A 20,335-nucleotide genomic window follows, 5' to 3' on the forward strand; every position below is an offset into this window, starting at 1 on the left:
AACAGGTCGGGTTCGGGTTGGGGGTATGCCAACCCGCCAACCCGGCTGACCCGTTTAATAAACGGGTTAGGCGGGTGGGTCAACCCGCCAACCCGACCCGTCAACCCGACCCGCCAACCTGACTACCTGCCAACCCGATCCGTCAACCTGCCAATCTGACCCGCAAACCTGAAAACCCGTTTACCCGACCCAACCCATTTATTAAATGGGTTGGCGGGTCGTGTCGGGTTACCCGTTTATTAAACAGGTCGGGTTCGTGTTTGACACAGCTGACCCGTTTAATAAACGGGTCGGGTTTGGGTTCGGGTTCGGGTTCGGGTTGAGGTATGCTGACACGCCAACCCGCCAACCCGACCCGATTGCCACCCCTAGTCGTATCACAAAAATGAAATCTCAGACCTGGATCCATATAATTTCAGAAGTTTACTTTTATGAAAAATACATACAAAATACTCGGATCGGGTACCAGACAAAAATCATAACCCAAACCAACCCGCATGCCCGAGAATCTGGGTTGGTACTTTTTATATCTATACCCAAGAATTTGGGTTCAGGGCGGTCAGGTACCCGGTAGAAACCCGACCCATTGACAGCCCTAAGAATTAGCCATGGGGTTAGATTATATATCTGACCACGAGGGTGGCTGGAAAATGGATGACTAGCTCCAAAGGTTGCAGGTTAAAAAGGCAGCCTCCCATGGATTATAGATTGCCTCCATTATCGTACCAAAGTTGGAGCTTCATTCAAAGGAGTAGGCTCCATTGTGTCCATCGATCGAATGACTTAAATCAATGCTATCCTTTCTTGCGCGTACGCACACACCTGGTAAATGAGCCATTTTTTTATGACAAAGGAACCCTCACCAAGAACTGGGTCACTCAATCTATAGACCCGCCTTGCTGGGTAGAGAACACAACCACCCAGCCTTACGTGCCCAGACCATGGTAAATGAGCCAAATATGATCAAGCCCAAGCTGTTCAAACTCCACATGTTTAAGTCTCAACCCAGCCAGAGCTCGGGCTCAGGCTCATGTGGAGCTGAGCCAAGCTCAAGCATGACCAAATCAAGCCCAAGTGGGCTCGTTGATATGAAAACTGCCCCCCCCCTCCCCCCCCCCCCCCCCCCCCCCCCCCCTTTTTATAGGGGAATGTTTGCCACCCTCGTGGGTAAGGAACCCCTTAGTCAAAAATGTAACATTTTCATTTTTTTTTTAAGTTTATTTTACACATCTGATACTCTAGATGTGATCTACATATTTAGTAGAAACTGATGTTTGGATCATGTTTTTGTTTTTTACATATATGTCAGATTTTATGAGGGTTAAAAAAATCAATGGCCTATAAAGTACCAAATTTTCAAACCTAAATAAATAATTTTTTTATGTCAAACACTATGATCCAAGGGCAGATTCTTACTATTTTGACCATGCTGAATACATCCGTGAGGTCAATGTTGTTAGTATCGGTATCGGCCCTGAATCGTTTGGCCAACACAACTCAAGTGAATCGTTATGAATTGGTTAAAAATAATTAAAAAATATTTCATGTCAATCAGAACATAACACATGTTAGAACCATTAAGATAATATTAAAAAATTAATTTTAAGCATTTTTATCTTTATTAAAATTAGCCGATTCAGGTTATTATCATATCGGTTTTCTGCTGATACAATATGTATAGGCCGATACTGACAACATTGATCTTGACCAGAGATCTACGGACCTCTAGTTAGACCACACCCACAACCCCACATTAGTTTAAGCAAAATGCTTATCATGAGCAAGGATATCACATTATACTATTTAATATAACAATTTGGGAAAAGATTTGTTACAATCATTTGTATGAAAAAACCTCTTGGCAAAATTTCTTTTTTGCGCCTTTTGGTGAATCTGACCCCATAGATATGATTTACATAGTCTTTTTTTGTGAGAATCGACTTTTGGATTGCCGGACTCGATGTGCGAGTAGGTTTCTTCACGATACAATGATCGAAGGCTTCAAAATTTCTCGAATCATAAAAACATATTTTTGTTCGTTAAAAAAAAACATGATGAAAGGGTTGATTCCTAACAAATGGACCATGCTAAATATATCTCAGATGTTAAATTAACTCAAAAGCACTTAGATCATGAGACCTTAACTAGATTGTGCATACAATTTTGGTTACAAATATATTCCCTAACAATTTGGTTAGTCTTTAGGTGTAAATATTTTCATAGCTATAACAAGACTGAGATTCCTACCTAGGGCTGGTAAACGAGTTGAACGAGACGAGCATGAAATGTTCAAGCTTGGGTCATTCATGTGGTGAGCCAAGCCGAATTCAAGCTCATAATGAGACCAAGTTAAATGAGGCAAGGTCAATCCTGCTTGTTTATAGGAAAAGTACATAAAAAATGTATTTCTTACTACCTAATGAGACTTATATGAGTCGAGCCTAGCCGAGTTCATATTCAGCTTGCCGAGCCTAATTTAGGCCTTTGAACGAGCTCTTTGCGATCTGAACAGGAGCCGAGCCACGAGCTGCTCAGCTTGTCTCCCAGCCCTATCGGTACCCGCTATCATATAAGACTAAGTTTGATTCATGGCAGGTAATTTTTCTGTCAAAAAAAAAAAAAAAACATAAAGTGTAGTCCTATGGAAGAGGCCAATTCTCAATAGTACCGCTGTGGCCAATAACCACCTCACCTGGCTTTATTGATGAGATGGGGTCCATGAAATGGAACCACAGTGGTAAGTTTGATCAAGGACAAAACTTGCACATGGTTAGGGATATTTTGAATCACTGCCCATGAATATGGAATGTGTGGGCTTCTAGAAGTAGGTTGCAAGTCAATTAGGTTTAATAATATACACAGAGTTCTCTGCTCCAACAGCACACCTTTTCTTAATTTATAACCCTAATAAACCACACCCAGCACAAAGACCTGATTGCACTGGCTCAGCCTGCCATACCTACTGTCATCGTGCCGGCAGCGTAAAACTCTGAGGCCAGGACCCCTGTTCCCCGGATCTATGCTACGTGTTGGCTTGCGCAGAGGGGCGCCGCCCATGAGAATCAAACCTTGATTGCCCATCTAGCAGCCAAGGCTCGACCCCACTAAGCCAATCCCCATTGGGGCTTTCAACAGCACACTTGCTGTAGTGGTTGTATAAATCAAATGGTACTCCTGGATCCATTCTCAACCACTAACTGCTGGCCAGCCATTTAGAATATTGATATAGAAGGACCTTCAAGTAGTGGCCAAATAGTAGTCCAAAAAGATACACTGATTTAGGCTATACCATGAAAATCCTACAAGAGATACAGATGTGGATTGCAGTCCATAAATACTCAAGGCCCCAAATGCCTCACAATAATGTCCCCATTATTGCACTTTGGTTTTGGTCTTCCTGTGGGCTGTTGCTATGAACCTGTGGTTTTGGTTTTGGTTTTGAATTTGGATTTGGATTTGGATTTGGTTTTGGTCTTCCTGTGGGTCACCCATCTCACCATTGCCATAGGTTGGTGAGGGATGAGACAGCATAAATGATAAACTGTAGGCCTATCTCACGTGAAGGAAGAGATGGTGATGCAAATCTGAACCCGGATCTACAGATAAGGCTGGTAAACAACTGAGCTGCTTGTGACTCGGCTCGGCTCATCGCGAACTCAGTGATCGGTGCTTGTGCATGGATAATGACTGGATTGACAGCATCTTGTATGGGAGTCAACAAAGGAACATGAGTTTCCTAAAAGACGCTAAACTGACTTCAAGGTCAAGCCTACTAGGCTAGTAGGCTAGTAAGTAGTAAGTGGGCTCAGGTTTAAACATGAACCCAGTGTGAGTTTCTGAGGCCGAAGCTGCCAGTGAAAACTTGGGTTCTATTTTGGGAACCTGCCAGTGAAGAGGGTTGATTAGTTCATATTGAATATAAAACAGATTTATTGGTTAATAATATTATTCAATTTGCTGCCTTTCAAAAAAAAAATATTATTCAATTTGCACCCCCACTTCTCAATTGAAGGAGATGCTGTGTGGGCCCTACTCTCACAGTTCCCAAGTTGGATGCACGGTTCCCAAGCGAGATATGCTGTGGGGATTGAATCTAACCGATGATTAGTTATATACAATAATGTTGGTGTGAGTTACGCACCTGGAGTCCCTCCGTCTGTTTGGCAGGAAGGAAATCATGATGCTAAAGAGGAAATGCCAAGTCCCCTCCTATTTCATGGATTTGTTTAATCTGAATGGGATCGATTGTAAAAATATCACAATGTTTGGCAGGAAGGGTATACTTCCTGGTAGACAATGTGACCTGAGGTTTTAACACAATGATAATAAAGGTGGTTTTTTTGGGACATTCAGAGAAAAAAAGGTTGGCAAGAAAATGTCCAAGTATAATACAAGTTTTCAAGCAACTGGTGGAGTTCCTAAACGTGTTTAGGCTTGGGTCAGACTTCATTAAACCTGATTCTTGGTGGGGTAATAATGATGTAATAGCAGAGCATATGAACCAGGTCGATAAGGATCCATTTGGATCTTTGTTTTTTGTTTTGATGACACAAACCCTCGTCGAACCAGGAAAATCCCCAGGTGGGGCCCCCACGACCACCCTGCCTTACATGGTTCACCTCTGAAAGCTATGGACACACCCATGCGCCAGTGGGGTTTGATCCAGGGTCTTCAACTCAACACCTTCACAACCTCCCCGCTAGCCACGCGGGCGACCCGGCGGTGGTTGGATCTTTGTTTGTTCATTTGGGTTTATTTGTATTTGGATATTTGGTTTTGATCAACATTTTTAAGATAAATGTCAGCCTTTTAGAAAGTTATATTAATAGGTAGTTTGATGGATTTAGAATTAAGAAAATTTTATTTATTTATAGATGAGTGATCATTGTAATTATATATTCAGTTCAATTGGATATGAAAAACAGTTCTTCTATTTCCTTTAATTTCTAGTTGATTTCCAGCTTCTTTCTTTCTTTCTTTCCTGCATTTTCTGGTTATTTCCGGCTTTCCTTTAGATACAGTGTAGTTTTGGTAGAATTTTCCTGTAAATCCCACATTGGATTTACATCAGTTCTGGAAATTGGATCCAAACTTGAACCAATATAAAATAGGTCTTGAGTTCATTTAGGTTTAGAACGGATCGGGCATAAATGGGTCGGGTAAAATTTGGGTTAGGCTTTTAGTTGGGTCATGCAACGTTCAGCTTAAAAGTATGTCATGTCAATTCCATGACAGTTTTACGATTTATTATAGGCATGTATGTAAAATTAGTGTTAATTTTAGTTTAAGGATGAATAAGGCGGTCAGCTGTCATGTAGGCTAGGCTAAATCCAAGGATTCAACCTGACCAAGAAGCTAACTTCATAAATTCATGATCAGGTAACTTCATGAAATGAGGTGTATCTATAAATTTAATTTAGGTTTGAACCTAGCTTTTCAAGTTTTGATTAGTTATTGTTGATTTTCTATAAGTATTTTTTTTTTCTATGTCAAGGCAAAACTTCCCATCACCGACTGCACAGAGCTGTGTACATTTCTGTGAAAACTCAAGGTTTTCACGGCATGCAAAAGCACTCTAAGGGTATGTTTGATGTGTTGTTCCCAGCGTGATTCAGATGGAAATCTAGTTGGGAACAGAGATATTCAACAAACGTTGAATGCGGCAGACGGCGTTCTGTGTCAGCCCCGTCCATATACATGTGATATTTTCGTTCCACCCTCCCCACTATTACAAAAGTCACAGGGATGAGGGGAACAAAATTTCTTCGATGGGATCTCGTTCCTCCGATCTAGGTCATGCACGAGCCAAAGGTACCCCGACGATCCGACCCCGAACCCACCGGAGACACGGAGGAAGTGGTCGGGCTTGTAGTTGATGAAGCACAAGAAGGAGGTGTAGGTTTATTAGGATCGGGTGTGCGAGAGAAGACTCGAGGAGAAGGAGGATTTGGGTTGATTGACGGCCTGCATCAGGGGGATCCTTGATCCTCTTCAGATTATTCTGCAGAGGCAGGGGGCTAAAGTATTTAACCTCCCCTCGGTAGCCGTTATCTAGCCTAATTGTCTCATTGGATTCCCAAACATGCTGGGAATCCAATGTAGACTGGGCCCCACCATGATCTTAGTGGTGTATATCTCAATGGCTCACTAAGTCGATCATTGGATTCCATGTGAGACCCATTTGGTCACACTGGATTCATACCAGGATCCAACATTTCCCACTTGACCATATGGGGCGAACACCCATATTTATCATAATCAATGCATTATGTATTGCACTCATGACATTATGAGGTTTACATACGCTAGTTGGATTTTTTCTTCATGATATATCCCTATCATGAGGTTATTTATAAACTAGGTTATTTTTCCTTCATGTCATAACTTTCAAGTATTCATCATTCACTGCATACAGAGTCATGCAGTCCACAGATCATAATGTGGGTCTCACATAGTCATGGGGTTCTTTGGCTCTTCCATGACTTTACCATAGGCATGCACATTAGTGGAGTACCATGAAATTCATAAACTCACGATTTGCCAGACATAGCAAATACTCTCACTTTTCATGTGCATTATCACATGTTGATTACTATTCGATTATTTCAGATCAGTATATCCGGATCCAAATAGTTATAAATGTAACTGATCAACATCATTTAGTATTTCATGCAAAACATGAAAAATATCTTTTCATATATTCATATCATCATACTATAGGGAACATTATGATTATTTAGCATTATATACACATAAATATCTTTACATGCATGTGTATAATTTCGCTCACACTTTTCTAATGCACTGCATTTAAGCAATTTTTGCATTAAGTCATGGCATCATGTGGTTTTACATACACTAGTTGGATTTTTTCTTCATGATATATCCCTATCTTGAGGTTATTCGCAAACTAGGTTATTTTTCATCATGAAGAAAATCATAAATCTCATACCCAAATCCAATTTGGATATGCACCATATCCATACGCAATGAGAGTTATCTCATTATCATTTGGATATGCCAAAATATGATAAGCCAATTACCAGGCTTTAATCAAGCCACAAGTTTGAACATTTAAGTTCAAATCCATTACCGGATATATGTATCCAATTTTATTGGACTTGTAGGATTCCATATCCAAATCTAACTTGAGATGTTATCTTTCAAGTCCAACACGATCCATAGTAAAAATGGATCTCCATACAAGTTTAACTAAAACCATAGATCTTACAGGATTTTACTATAATCCAAATTCATATATATCAAATGCCAATGAATCCATATTACACATCCAGTATTCTACTTATCTGGATTTAACCATGTAAATCCTGGATCCATATATATATCATTATTAGATCCAAATATCTGGCCTGATACTATCCAGATTCAACATGGATCAAATCTAGATCCATACAAAATATCTAACCGAATATATATATGTATATATCTGTCTCTAGATCAATTCTAGATCCATACCCATATTCGGGCATAACACTTATCTGGATCCAATCATAAAATCGGGTTAAACTGAATCTATATCCCATATCTGGTTATAACCCTCATCCGGATCTAAATACAAAACCAGATCTATATCCCATATCTGGGCATATCACTCAACCGGATCTAATCTGGATCAAACTAGATCCATATCCTGCATCCGGGTATCCGAACCCAACACTAGATCCACTCAAGTTCAACAAAAACCAATAACAATGTTTGAATCCAAAACTAATTCAACTATATCTATATCCAATAAATTTAAACTATCTAGATCCATCCAATATTGCTTTATTGGATCCAACTAGGTCTATGTTACCTTACTAAATCCAAACATTTGATCTAATACAGATCAGATCCAATTTTGAACCAAGCATAAATGGATCAAAATCCAATATTGACCCAAACAACATATCTTACAATTAAATTTGATCTATATAACAAAAATTTGGATCAAATAATACTGGATCCAGATATTAACATGAACTGAATATTAATGCATATAATAAAAATATATGCCGACATAATATTTCTTGATCTAAAAATATCAATGTAGAGATATAAATCATAATTGGGTCTAGAAATTTTTACCAGATCCAACCAAGGTCTATAAGAAGCTACTTGAAAGCTTGACCCAATTTAGATCCAAACCTGTCAGAGGTATTCCTGCTAACCAGAAGCACTTTTCTGCAAATAAAAAAAATCAAAATAATTCTGGGTAAAATCAACAATCCAGAACACCAAAACATAATTTTCTGAGTTAAACAGAAAATTGTAGGTGCTTTTATGTAATTTTAGACACAGAATTCTGTCTCAGATAATATCCAAAGAGCATACCTCTTTTTGAAATTATCCAGAAAGCAATGCTCCTCATTTGAAAACCAGAAGGACACATGTGTGATTAGCAGGAAAGAGCTTGAACGATATTGTAAATGTCTTTTTTTCATACTTCTTTTTGAAAAAGGAGAAACTCTTAGGGTTTCCTCCCTTAAAAAATAGGGGTGGCAGCTGCGCCCCCCTTTTCAAAACTTTTTTTTTAGTCACCTTTTCGTAAAAAGGGGAACTTAGGATTTCCCCTTTTTACGAAAGGGGAGAACCGAGAGGGACGGATAAGGGCGACGGTCGTCGCCCTTGCCGATGCCTTCGCCTGCAGATCCGGCAATGACCAGCCTCCTAGTGGATCTCGTCGCCATTGCCGAAAGATTCAGCAACCGCTACCTTCTGGGGGATCCCCTCCACCCTACGGCAGTCTCCGCCCTTCTGTTGTCGTCGACCAGCAATGACATCGTCTCCAGCTATCATAGTCTGTGGGCGGATCCTCCCCCGCCCCACCGACAACCAGCTCTTGTACGACGACGGTGAGACGTGGATCGTCATGGTCGATCAGAACACGAGCTTCAGCGACCTAAGGGCGAAGCTCTCGAAGATCGTCGGTTATGACACCGCCGTGAAGTGCCAGCTCCTGAACGAAGACCTCGACATGCTTATTTCTGTCACCACGGTCGAGGACGTGGAGAACATGATGGAGGAGTACGACTGCCTCTCCGTCTCCTGCAGCCGTGCGGCGAGGCTCCGCCTCTTCCTGTTCTCGACCTCGTCGGTCGCCCAATCAGATGGCCTCGGGGAGTTCCTCGATGGATCCAAGGAAGTGGAAAATGGGAGTGATGGCCATAGCCATCGCCGCTGCTAGGGCTCGAAAGGATCAACGCCTTGCGGTGATGAAGCAGTCTCGTTGGCGGTGAATACATCAGACTGGTTTCTGGTCGGAGATCAAGGAAGATGTTGTGAGGGAACCGGTGCACTAGTGCCAGACTGGCTCGTGGGAGCACATAGTGTACCTGGCGATGGCCTGCCCCCTTGGGCTCCGCTGAAGAGGTCGGTCAGTGCTTCGATTTGTTAGCGATGATGAAGCTTCTGCATCAGACGCGGTTGAGGGCCATTGAGGCACTTGTTGAGGGTGCATGACCTCAGAAAATGGTCGGCTCTCCTTTAGGTAGTTCCTCTAGTTCCAGCGATCGTTCCTCCTTAGCGATGCGTCGGGGAGGAGAGTTCCTCTGTTGCACTGTTGGTTGTAGGCCTCTTGTTGACCCTTGCCATCTGATGCTCGGTTCAAGTGAAGGCCGAGTCCACTGTGTTGCTCGCACACCTGCAACAAAGCTCTGATACCACTTAGGTTTGTTAGGATCGGGTGTGTGAGAGAAGACTCGAGGAGAAGGAGGATTTGGGTTGATTGACGGCCTGCATCAGGGGGGATCATTGATCCTCTTCAGATTATTCTGCAGAGGCAAGGGGCTAGAGTATTTAACCTCCCCTGGGTCGCCGTTATCCAGCCTAACTGTCTCATTGGATTTCCAAACATGCTGGGAATCCAATGTACATTGGGCTCCACCATGATCTTGGTGGTGTATATCTCAATGGCCCACTAACTGGGTCATTGGATTCCATGTGAGACCCATTTGGTCACACTGGATTCCATACCAAGATCCAACAAGAGGGAAATCTGCCACCGGTCGGTGTCTCCTACTATCCGGTTTCTAGACACTTCTTCAAGAATTCGTTCGTTGCTGCCCCCACTGAAGCCATCAGCAGCTAAGAGTCAGGTTTGGTCCTTCTCTACTCCTGTTAGCATTTTTCGGCAGACGAAGGCAGCGAACGGGCGATCGCCTATGTATAGAGGTTGAAATTTTCTCATTTACAAAAACATTTTCTTTTTTTTTAATACTTTTTATTAATTTCATTACTCTATAACAAATATCGTGAGATTTATGAAAATCTCGTGATAATATCACAAGAAATTGCCTGAAAGTTTAAAACGGCAATTTCTCGCGAGATTTTCAAAATATCATGAGATTTATGAAAAAAAAACCATAAATACCATGATTTAAATGCGATATTTATGTTTTAAATGGCTATTTATCATGCAAAATTATGTACTTTTTAAAATAATTTTTATTAATATTTTCTTATAAAAAATATTTTTTATATTTTCAAAGTTATTTTTTATTTTTGGGATTTTTTCAAAAAAAAAATACAAGAATTATGAAAAAATTTCAATTTCTCGCAAGTTTTTAACAAACGAGATTTTGTCAAAAAAAAACGTTTGTCACTATGTTTCACTATACATTTTGCTCATATTAAAATTTCACCTTTTAATTTCGTAATTAGATCCATATCGAAGCAAAAAAAACCATAATAAACTTGTTAAAACATGTAAAATGGTGGACGGATCAGGTCATACGATCCAAAACGAAGTAATTCGACCCATTATCCATGATTGTACAAGTTGTCCGCACATTATCATCAAACAACGAACATTTGGAACATAACATTTGAATATAGTCCAAACAAACGTTGGACTTGGAACAGTTGTTACGGAAAGAACAAAGCCGTTCTTTATGTTCATTTTGTTCAACCCTAGACAAACGATCAAACATATATATACCCTAAGGGCACATTTGATGACACGTCACATAGGACAAAAAACACAAAAATAACACAAATTGTAACAAACATTGGACACAGCAAACACGCATAATGTCGTCTGTCACGTTCATAATAATGTGAAATTTTTGTTTCACCCCTGTTACGAAGAGAACACGAACAGGAAAACAAATTTAAAAAAAAAAAAAACAGGCAAAGGGGGTCGAACCTATCTCTCCCCTGGCCCTGTGTAGTGAACAAAGGGGCAGCCGACGGCGAGATTGGTTTTGTCTTCCTTCCTCATCACGATCAAATCCTCTCCCTCTCTCACCCTAAATTCTACCTGTTCCCCCGATTTCTCTAACCATTTTGGTCGTCTGTCGGTGGATTCTTCCCTCGTCTATCATTGCTCTCGGACACCCTGCTGCTGATCGCTTTGGTTCCTCCTCAATTCTTTCATCTGTAGAAGGTTTGAGGATGGCCGCCGGAAAATTCGATTTGTCAGATGATCTCCTTGCTGTGAAAGCCCCTAACATTGCATGGATTGCAAAAGTTGATTTAGGGTTTTCAGTAACCGATTTTTTTTTAGCATGCTTGGATTTTTTGTTTTTGTTTTTTTTTTATTCGTTTCAGATGCTTCGCCTAGGGCAAGATTGAGCATGGAAGATTAAAGAATTTCACTTTTGTTTTTGTTTTGTTTTGTATTTTCTTTGGAACTGTTTGATGCGGCTTTGTTGCCATCGTATTTGATCTCTAATGAGTGGGGAATTCGTGTCTGCATCTGATTTTTAGGGTTTCAATTATTGTTCTGCGATCGTTTTTTGTTTAGATGTTGAGCGGGAAATTCATGTTTTCTTCATTTTTTTGTCATTTTTTTTCCTTTTTTGTTTAGGTTATAGTTATTTTGCCTATGTTGCTTTCGACGATTTTGCAATGTTTGAGGTTTTGATTTTTTTTTTTGTATTTGCAAAAGTTTGAGAAAATGTCAATCTTCTTGGAAGTATATATTTATGATGATATATTGTCCTTTTGGTGTGGAATAACATGACACTTAGAACATGAACTAGAAAATATAAATATGATACGGTGTAGAGACATATATACGTGTATTCTTACTAAATCCAATATATGTTAAAACTCTACTTTAGTTTTTGATATTTATTGAAAGAAAACTCCGGTTCAAGTGATGGGGTCTAAGGGAGATTGATCCTCTGCCGTATGGCCTACCCCCCAGGTGGTTTTCTTATTTCTAACCCGCAGTCAGCACCAAGACCTGGTCGCACTTGCTCATCCTGCCATACCTATCGGCATGCCGGCTGCGTCCATGAGAATCGAACCTTGACTGCCCGTTTAACAACCAAGGCCTCACCCCACTACGCCAACCCCCCGTTGGGGCTACCCCCAAATGGTTGAAACTTAAAACCCTTCGGCCGCCCCCTGGCCAGCCAAGCAGGTTGCTGCTTCGGCTTTAAAGCAAAATTAAGGCATACACATCTGGTATCGAACTCGTGACATCCTTTCAACTTAAATGCCTTAAACCTATCCACCTAGTCAGGTCCACATAGCCCTTGTGGGGGGCTTAACTTTGTCTATGATCACAAGTCTTGGAAATGTGAGTTATTTGATTTTAACTGATTAGCAATTTCTCAAGTATTTAAGTTGGTTATCCATTTAAAATGTATGCAAACTTTGAATTGAATCCAAATAAAATGCCTGATCCACATGGGCCACCCTAAAACCCACATAGGTTTTCTAATTGCCAAAGACACACACACACACACAGAGAGAGAGAGAGAGAGAGATTGCAGTCCTTTAATCCAATTTAGATAGGAATCAGTCTATGATGTCCTCCAGTGGTCTTACAAACTTTAGTGGATCTAGAACAAAATGAACCTCAATATGATCTAACCCCATCCTTCTATTCAATTATATTGCATATTACATACATTAACAGGAATGGCACAAATCAGCCCAAATAGAGCATGTATGTATGTATACACATATTGATTGTTCGGTCCGTGCACGCGCGCACGCAAGCATGCGAAAGAATGTGAGATCCATGGGCACTCTAGAAGGGTTTCTGCAAGTACATCAGCACATCACTGAAGGAAGGCTCCCTAAACAACTGTGGTGCAAACTGGGGCTCCACCAATTGGGGGAAGGAGGAACCCATGAAGCTCTCAAAGCTGATCTCGGAATCGAACCCTTTGTCCCAGTCCCTCAACTTGAACTCGCTCTGGACCTCGAACTCCGGCGACAACACGTGCTCAGAGCAGCTCGAGTCCGTGTGCATCCGCGGAACTGAGTCCGAGCTATCCATCTGGATGAACTCAGTAGAAGGCCGGCCCATGAACTGGGCTCCGGTCTGCTGGGTCACTTCTGGTTTCTCTTCCTCCAGCATGAAGCTGCTGTACTCCCAGCTCTTGTTACTCTGCTTGGTTTGCTCTGGCATACGAGTCAAGCCCTTCTTGTTGTATATTCTACATAATACCCAATCATCTAGCTGCATGATTAAGAAAAATAGTTTATCAATAACCAAAGATTTATTAATCATAATATGATGATTATGATGATGATGGTCATGATGTGAAAAGACTACAAAGAATAGGACAATAATAATTGGCCATTTGGCATCCCCCATGCCAGCTAACGTACACCAAAAACATGTTCAAAATGTCGAATCAAATACGCGTTTGGCAGGTGATCAAGTTCATGAACTCGACGAAATATCCTAATGATGACGATGATTGTGTATGAAAGGAAAAGTATATATTTTTTATGGAAAAAAAAGAAAAAAAAAAGTTTTGTAGTGATAAGGATGGAAAGGATGATAGCAATGATGGCCATGGTATGGTGTGAAAACTATGAAAGAGAGAGAGAGAGAAAGAGACGGTATAATCTAACGAAATTCAGGGGACTAAGCTGTACCAACCTAAGTTTGGTATCAAACAAATCCCGACAGAGTTCATGAACTAAATTGTTGGTCTAGTCTGAAGACAAAAAAGAAAAGGAATGTAAATCACGAACTTGGTGATACTTCATGTGATTGCAATCGACAAGGTTCATGAACTCAATCGTTGGTTTGCGTGGGAGGAAAGAAGAAAAGGTTAAAAAAACAGAGATCATGAACTTGGTGAGACTTCACATGATTCCCAATCAATAAGTACATGGACTCGATTCTTAGTTCAGTTGGGGAAGGAAAAAAATATAACAAAGATCATGAACTTGGTGAGACTTTACATGATTCCCAACCATATTCTTGTGAGAGAAAGATGTATAAGAGACTTACCCTTAAGCTGTTTTTCTTGCGAGCCGAGCGATCAACGTCTGCGAGCCGATACTCATGCATTATCCAATCGGATTTCTCCCCCTTTGGCGCCTTCCCCGAGTAGAAGACCAAGGCCTTCTTTATCCCCACAGGCTTCGGGTTTCCGACCGGCTTATCGGCTCCGGTCGCCTTCCAGTAGCCGGAGCCGGCCGCTCGGTTCGGCCTGGACCCGTTTGGGTACTTCCTGTCTCTTGGGGAGAAGAAGAACCATTCCTTCTCTCCATACAGAGCCATCCCTGCAACCATGATTCAAAGGTTCAAGCAAAAGGGTTAGCTTCCATGCTATCAAGATTAGAAAATCATAAAGGAAAAAATTAAGAACTCCCAAACATGATTTTTCTGGTCTTTGTTCTGTGCCAATATGTATCTCTCATCTCTGTTTCGTTTTGGAGAAGGGGAGAAATTTTGTAAATTGGGTGTTGAGACAGAATAATATGAAGGTATATGTTGAAATATAACCTTGAAAGTTGGGAAAAAAAAAGAAAAGAGGCATGAGTGTAAAAGACTAGAAAATCAGATAAAGAAAAGTTTGGAAAAAAGTTTAGTTCTAAAAAATTCAGAGATGTTGATGTTAAGAACCATAAAAGTGGTATTTACCATTTTATCTTTTTCCTTTTTTTTCATCTTTTTAGACTCCACCACAAATATCTACTTCAAAATACACTTAGATTTGATAAAAAAGAAACAACGAATCAATACCTTAAAAAGTACCCAAAACACCATAAAAAAAAAGGCATGCAATCTTATCCAACCCCAACTTTAGACCTCCACCTTTAAAAAAAAAAACAAAATTAAATCTCAACCCCAATTACCAACATCCAAAATTTTCAAAAAGAATCAACTTTTTTTTAGTATAATTGTCTAGCATGCACAAAAAAATTAAAGTTTAACAACTTTAGTTCTTAAAAAAAAACGCCATTAATTTAAAAAACCAAGTTACACGCATCTCAAAACTTAAAATACTATAAACCAAAATACCAACAAGGCCAGGCCTCAATTTCATATATATATATATATATATATATATATATATATATATATATATATATATATAGAGAGAGAGAGAGAGAGAGAGAGAGAGAGAGAGAGAGCCAACCTGGTAGTTGCCATGGATCATACTTGTACAAATCAATTTCTGCTATTATTGGAACAGAGATAGGCTGGGAGGCACATTTTCTGCAGAGGTAGTGGTAAACGAGCTCCTCGTCCGTCGGATGGAACCTGAACCCAGGGGGAAGATGAAGATCTGCCGTCATTCCCCTTCTCTCTCTTCCTTTTTTTTTCTCTCTCTAGAAAAAACTTTCCTTTCTTTCTTTATCTCTTCTTTTCTTCTTCTTTTTCTCTTCAATCGCAACGTTGATGATAAGGGGAGGACAAGCAAATTTATAGGAGGAGGTTCACGAGCACGAGATTCGCACGTGTAGGAGGTCTCTGTGAAGAAGCAACGTGCGCCAGCGCCCACCACGTTCGACTTTAGCCTTGACCGATGCGTTTGATCACCACGTGTCCATCGCTGCAACTCAGCCCCACATCTGCCCCCGTCGGCGTTTGCTCATCGCTTACATCATCCGTTTTGGACGGTGGCGGAGTCGGCATATTCAGCGGCGAAAACGGATGACGTGGCAGGATGACACGTAGGGCCACGAGATGGACCACGTCATGGAGGTGACGTCACGGAATTAGTTGGAGGGGGGGCGGAACGGAAGTGAGGGGAGTTTTGACTGGAAAGTAGTCAACTGGAGCCTGATCCTCGAAAACTTGACGAGTTTAGACCTGGATCAATGCTCTCTAATTAAGTTCTTAACTTGTTAATTATTTTATAATTATTTTTTAAATTTTTTATTTGATTTTGATTTTTTTTTTCAGCAACTTGGTTGCTTGTAATGGTCAAATGGGTCGTCGGCATTGTAAGGAAAGTGGTATGGGTTTGCTCTCATTGGTCCCAACCAATGTTATCAGTATCCGTGTGTATCGAGCCGATACCGATACGCATAGTATCGGCAGAGAATTGATACGTTTCCACCCTGAATTGGCTATTTTTTAAATAAATACAGAAAATATTAAAAAACAATTATTTTAATAGTTTTAAAAAGTATCATGTTATCATTGATACATAATATATTTTTATTATTTTCTGGCTGATACAGAACGATTCAATTGAATATCGGTATCAGGCGAGATACAGCTGAATCGGTGGCCCAACGATTCAAGGCCAATACCGATACTGACAACATTGGTCTCAACTAGAAATGTAGGCTGTTCGGATTCGGAACAGTTAAATACATGGGGATTCATATTGGAATTAGATCCGGAACAGCAAAAAAAATCGCACAACCACTATCCTGAATCCGACCCATTTACACCCCAATATATAGTCTCAACACCCATCCCAAACTATTGCTTGATTAACGGAAGGTAATTGCTTAAAATATTGTCTATTAATTAGTTTTTCAAATAAAATTAAAGTAAGAAGCCAAAATAGGTAGAAAATGCAGTCCAAATTCTAAGTCAAAAGATAGTCTAAGTCGACCATTTTTTAACCCATAGGTTTTGACTACAACAGTTGCTGCACAGATTTGATACACATTTTTTATAATTTAAATAATGTTATATTTAGCAAGTTCATCATCATTATCAAACCTTATCCAACTTTAATAATATGTGACAAAAGTTTCACAATAAGGTGTGCCAGTGACGACAATGCTTCTCTTTATTCAAAGATTATATATATATATATATATATATATATATATATATATATATATATATATATATATATATATATTTACGCCGAGAAACCTAGGGGTGGCAATCGTGTCCGGTTGGCGGGTCAGCATACCTCAACCCGAACCCGACCCATTTTAAACGGGTCGGTTGTGGCAAACACGAACCCGGCCCATTTAATAAACGGGTAACCCGACACGACCCGCCAACCCATTTAATAAATGGGTTGGGTCAGGTAAATGGGTTCTCAGGTTCACTGGTCAGGTTGGCGGGTCGACGGGTTGGCGGTTCGGGTTGACCCGCCCACCTAACCCGTTTATTAAACAGGTCAGCCGGGTTGGCATACCCCCAACCCGAACCCGACCCATTTAATAAACGGGTTAGGCGGGTCGACCCGTTTATTAAACGGGTTGGCTTAAGCCCAACCCGCACCCGCCTAAGAGGCGGGTTGGCGGGTCGTGTCAGGTTTTGCCACCCCTAGAGAAACCACCCCAAGATCAAAGACCTAGCCGCACTCATTTTGCCTGCCATACTTACAATTGTTGTGCCTAAGGTGTAATAACTCTACGAGCTAAACCCTTTCCTCCAAAGAGTCACCAAGCTTAGGCTTGCACAAAGAATGATGCCTATGAGATTTGAACCTAAACTAGCTGCTTGTTGGCCTAAGTCCCATCCCACTATGCCAAACTCCAAGCTTGGCTTAATTAGTCTTTTATATATATATATATATATATATATATATATATATATATATATATAACTTCCTAACTAAGTTTAATTTCACAAAACCCTAAGCCTTATTTGCTCACTAGAGAGTACACCCAGTTTCGGCCTCGTGGAAAGTGACTTGCACTTGTGGGTTTTGAACTAGTGACATCCTATCAATATGGTGATATTCATAAGTCGTTTTTATGGTATTGGGAGCAAGTTTTAAACTGATGTTAATAACAAAACCCTACCAATGGAAGTGCATATATTTTTAATTTTACATGCAAAATAATTGGACATTTTTACATGAATAAATGAAAAACTTATAAAATTTGGATTAAGAAATTTAATAATAAAAACCAAAGCTTATTTACAAAAATTATTAAAGTTAAAAAAAGTTGGTGAGCCAATTAATACCCACCAGGAAAATTTGAAACAGGACAACTTGATGAGCAAGGATGCTTGGCTGACGCATTGAATGCTTGGAATCTGACCTAAGAGTAAACGAATCACATACATGTGAACATGAATTGATAAAAGAACACCAAAGCAATGTTATCAGTATCGGTGCGTATCGGCCTATATGTATAGGCAGAAAATCGATACTCTGCAAGCCTGAATCGGTTATTTTTTAATGATTTTAACACATGTCACGTCATGATTGGCACCTAATAATTTTTTTTGTGTTTTTAATCCGATACTGAACGATTAACTTCAGTATCGGTGTCTCAGTGTCGGTGTCGGTGTGCGGTGTCGGGGCGAATACAGCTGAATCGGTGGCGAAACGATTCAAGGCCGATACCGATACTGACAACATTGCACCAAAGTGCAACCAAAAGATGCAGTTTGATAAGGAGGACTAGAAAATGGTTTAAAAGTTACAGATATAGTGGGCTTTGACTAGAGAGAGAGCACACACCAAAAGAGGTATGTTTGAAGTTTGTTTGTTAAAAATATTCCCCCATAGTCACCCTTTTAATATCCCAAATATTTCATGTGACTTTGGAATAAAATAAAGATATAATTATATGCCAAGATGAGGTGGGACATGTTTAAATTGTCATTTTGTGGCCTTAATGAATTTTCTTTTTATTTCACTCAATAGTTTTATAAACTTTGGAGTAATGATATAAAATTAAGTGTTAATGAGTCGGGTTGGATGCATACCCGACCCATATCAAACCCTATAAGGTCAAGGATTTGGTGACAGAAGAAGGTCTGATTTGAACTCAGGTCGAATCTTAAGTGTCTGATTAGTACATAAGTATAATTTGTGAGACCCCATATTCAACCCCAGTTTTGATTAAGATCCATAATTTTTCAATGTAAAAGAGATTAAAAATTTATTATTTTATAAGGAGCTCATGTACTCATGTAATCCTCATAGGACCCAGGTATGGTTTTCTTTATGGTGGATCTAATTAGACCTCGATTCAAACCAGATACCCGCAGCTAAACGTCCGGGTTCCGATCCACTTGGTTATTAATAGGGGTGTCAACAGATCGACCAAACCCTATAGGGTCCAGTATGGTGACAAATAAGAAGACCCGATTAAGAGCTGGGCCTGGACATAAAGTTCTAATTAATACATGGATCCGGGTATGGTTTGTGAAATTTTATACCAGACCCGGGCCTGAGCTGAGTTCCGATTAAGATTCACAATTTTTTATTGTAAAAGTTAAAAAATTATTATTTTATCGGGTATGGTTCGGGTCTAGTTCATGTAGTTCTTATAGGATCCGTGTATGGTTTCTCTTATAGTAGACTCGGGTCCGGACCCAACCATACCCAAAAATCTTATCCAAGTCTGGTTTTACCTGGGTCCAAACCAGACCCGACCCGTTGACACCCCTAGTTGTGAACCATATTGGACCTGTTGACGGCCCTATATAAAATGTATTTAGTAAGCAAAATCAATGGATAATGATTATCTTGATTTTTTGTTTTTTGGTATTTTTATATATACAATTAAAATATTGAGATTTGAGCAAAGATATTATTCAGTTAAGAAAATGAAGTGTTTTTTGGGTGATGTGACAAATCAAAAGCGAAAGATAATTTTATCGGTGGAGGGTTTGGATCCAGCCTAACCTTTATCCGCTTTTGTACTTCAGGAAACACGTGTTAGGCATGTGACAATAGGATGCTTCTTGGACAGTGCAGAAAATCCGTGGCTGTCAAAAAACTTGGGCCTTTAGGAAGGACTGAGACACAGATTTGGACCACATTCTTCTTTGGATCTGATTTAGGATCCAGCTTCAATCAGGTTTAAGGATTCGAATCTGGGTCCAGCCAGAGACCAGCTACACTATATAAAGTTATAAAATGATTAACCATGAGTTGGTTCCAGTTAGGCCTGTCAGTCAGTTGGAACTTCACCAGATCCAGTTTTAAGGTACAACTGTCTACCGGTTCTGGGTCTGACCAGACCTATCATAAGCGAAACCATATCTGGGTCCAGATATAGATGGCATATGCCAGACCCAGTAAAAATATTGACTTTTAATACATTTTATACTGAAATTTTTCGGACCTTAGTTGGAACTCATTTGTCAAACGAGTCTTATTTGGACTTTCATAAACGAACCCCAAGTCCATATACTACTTGGATCTTGTGAGTCCGACCCGAATAACTAATCATACCTGCTTCAGTGGTT

The 20,335-nt window shown here is 40.0% G+C and overlaps 1 protein-coding gene across 1 annotated transcript; it reads right to left on the reverse strand.

Moving 5' to 3' along the window:
• Positions 1–12,719: 12,719 nt before the first annotated feature.
• LOC149817151 (NAC domain-containing protein 48-like) lies at positions 12,720–15,599 on the reverse strand. The gene is made up of 3 exons (XM_089986625.1): positions 15,342–15,599; positions 14,207–14,481; positions 12,720–13,420 (listed from the first exon to the last, which is right to left on the reverse strand). Exons 1-3 carry the CDS (start codon positions 15,499–15,501, stop codon positions 12,986–12,988), a joined length of 870 nt encoding a protein of 289 aa, XP_089842751.1. The 5' UTR covers positions 15,502–15,599; the 3' UTR covers positions 12,720–12,985.
• Positions 15,600–20,335: the final 4,736 nt, after the last annotated feature.

Source organism: Nuphar pumila, chromosome 14, assembly GCF_984573655.1.
Source record: "Nuphar pumila chromosome 14, dmNupPumi1.hap1.1, whole genome shotgun sequence".
Taxonomy (NCBI): domain Eukaryota; kingdom Viridiplantae; phylum Streptophyta; class Magnoliopsida; order Nymphaeales; family Nymphaeaceae; genus Nuphar; species Nuphar pumila.

Bases quoted from the DNA above. Each gene is read 5' to 3' on its own strand.
- LOC149817151 (XM_089986625.1), bottom strand. From the start codon at position 15,501: ATGACGGCAGATCTTCATCTTCCCCCTGGGTTCAGGTTCCATCCGACG. The intron at 14,482-15,341 runs GTTGGCTCTCTC...TCATGGTTGCAG, and splicing joins TGATCCATGGCAACTACCAG to GGATGGCTCTGTATGGAGAG. The intron at 13,421-14,206 runs GTAAGTCTCTTA...TTAATCATGCAG, and splicing joins GCAAGAAAAACAGCTTAAGG to CTAGATGATTGGGTATTATG.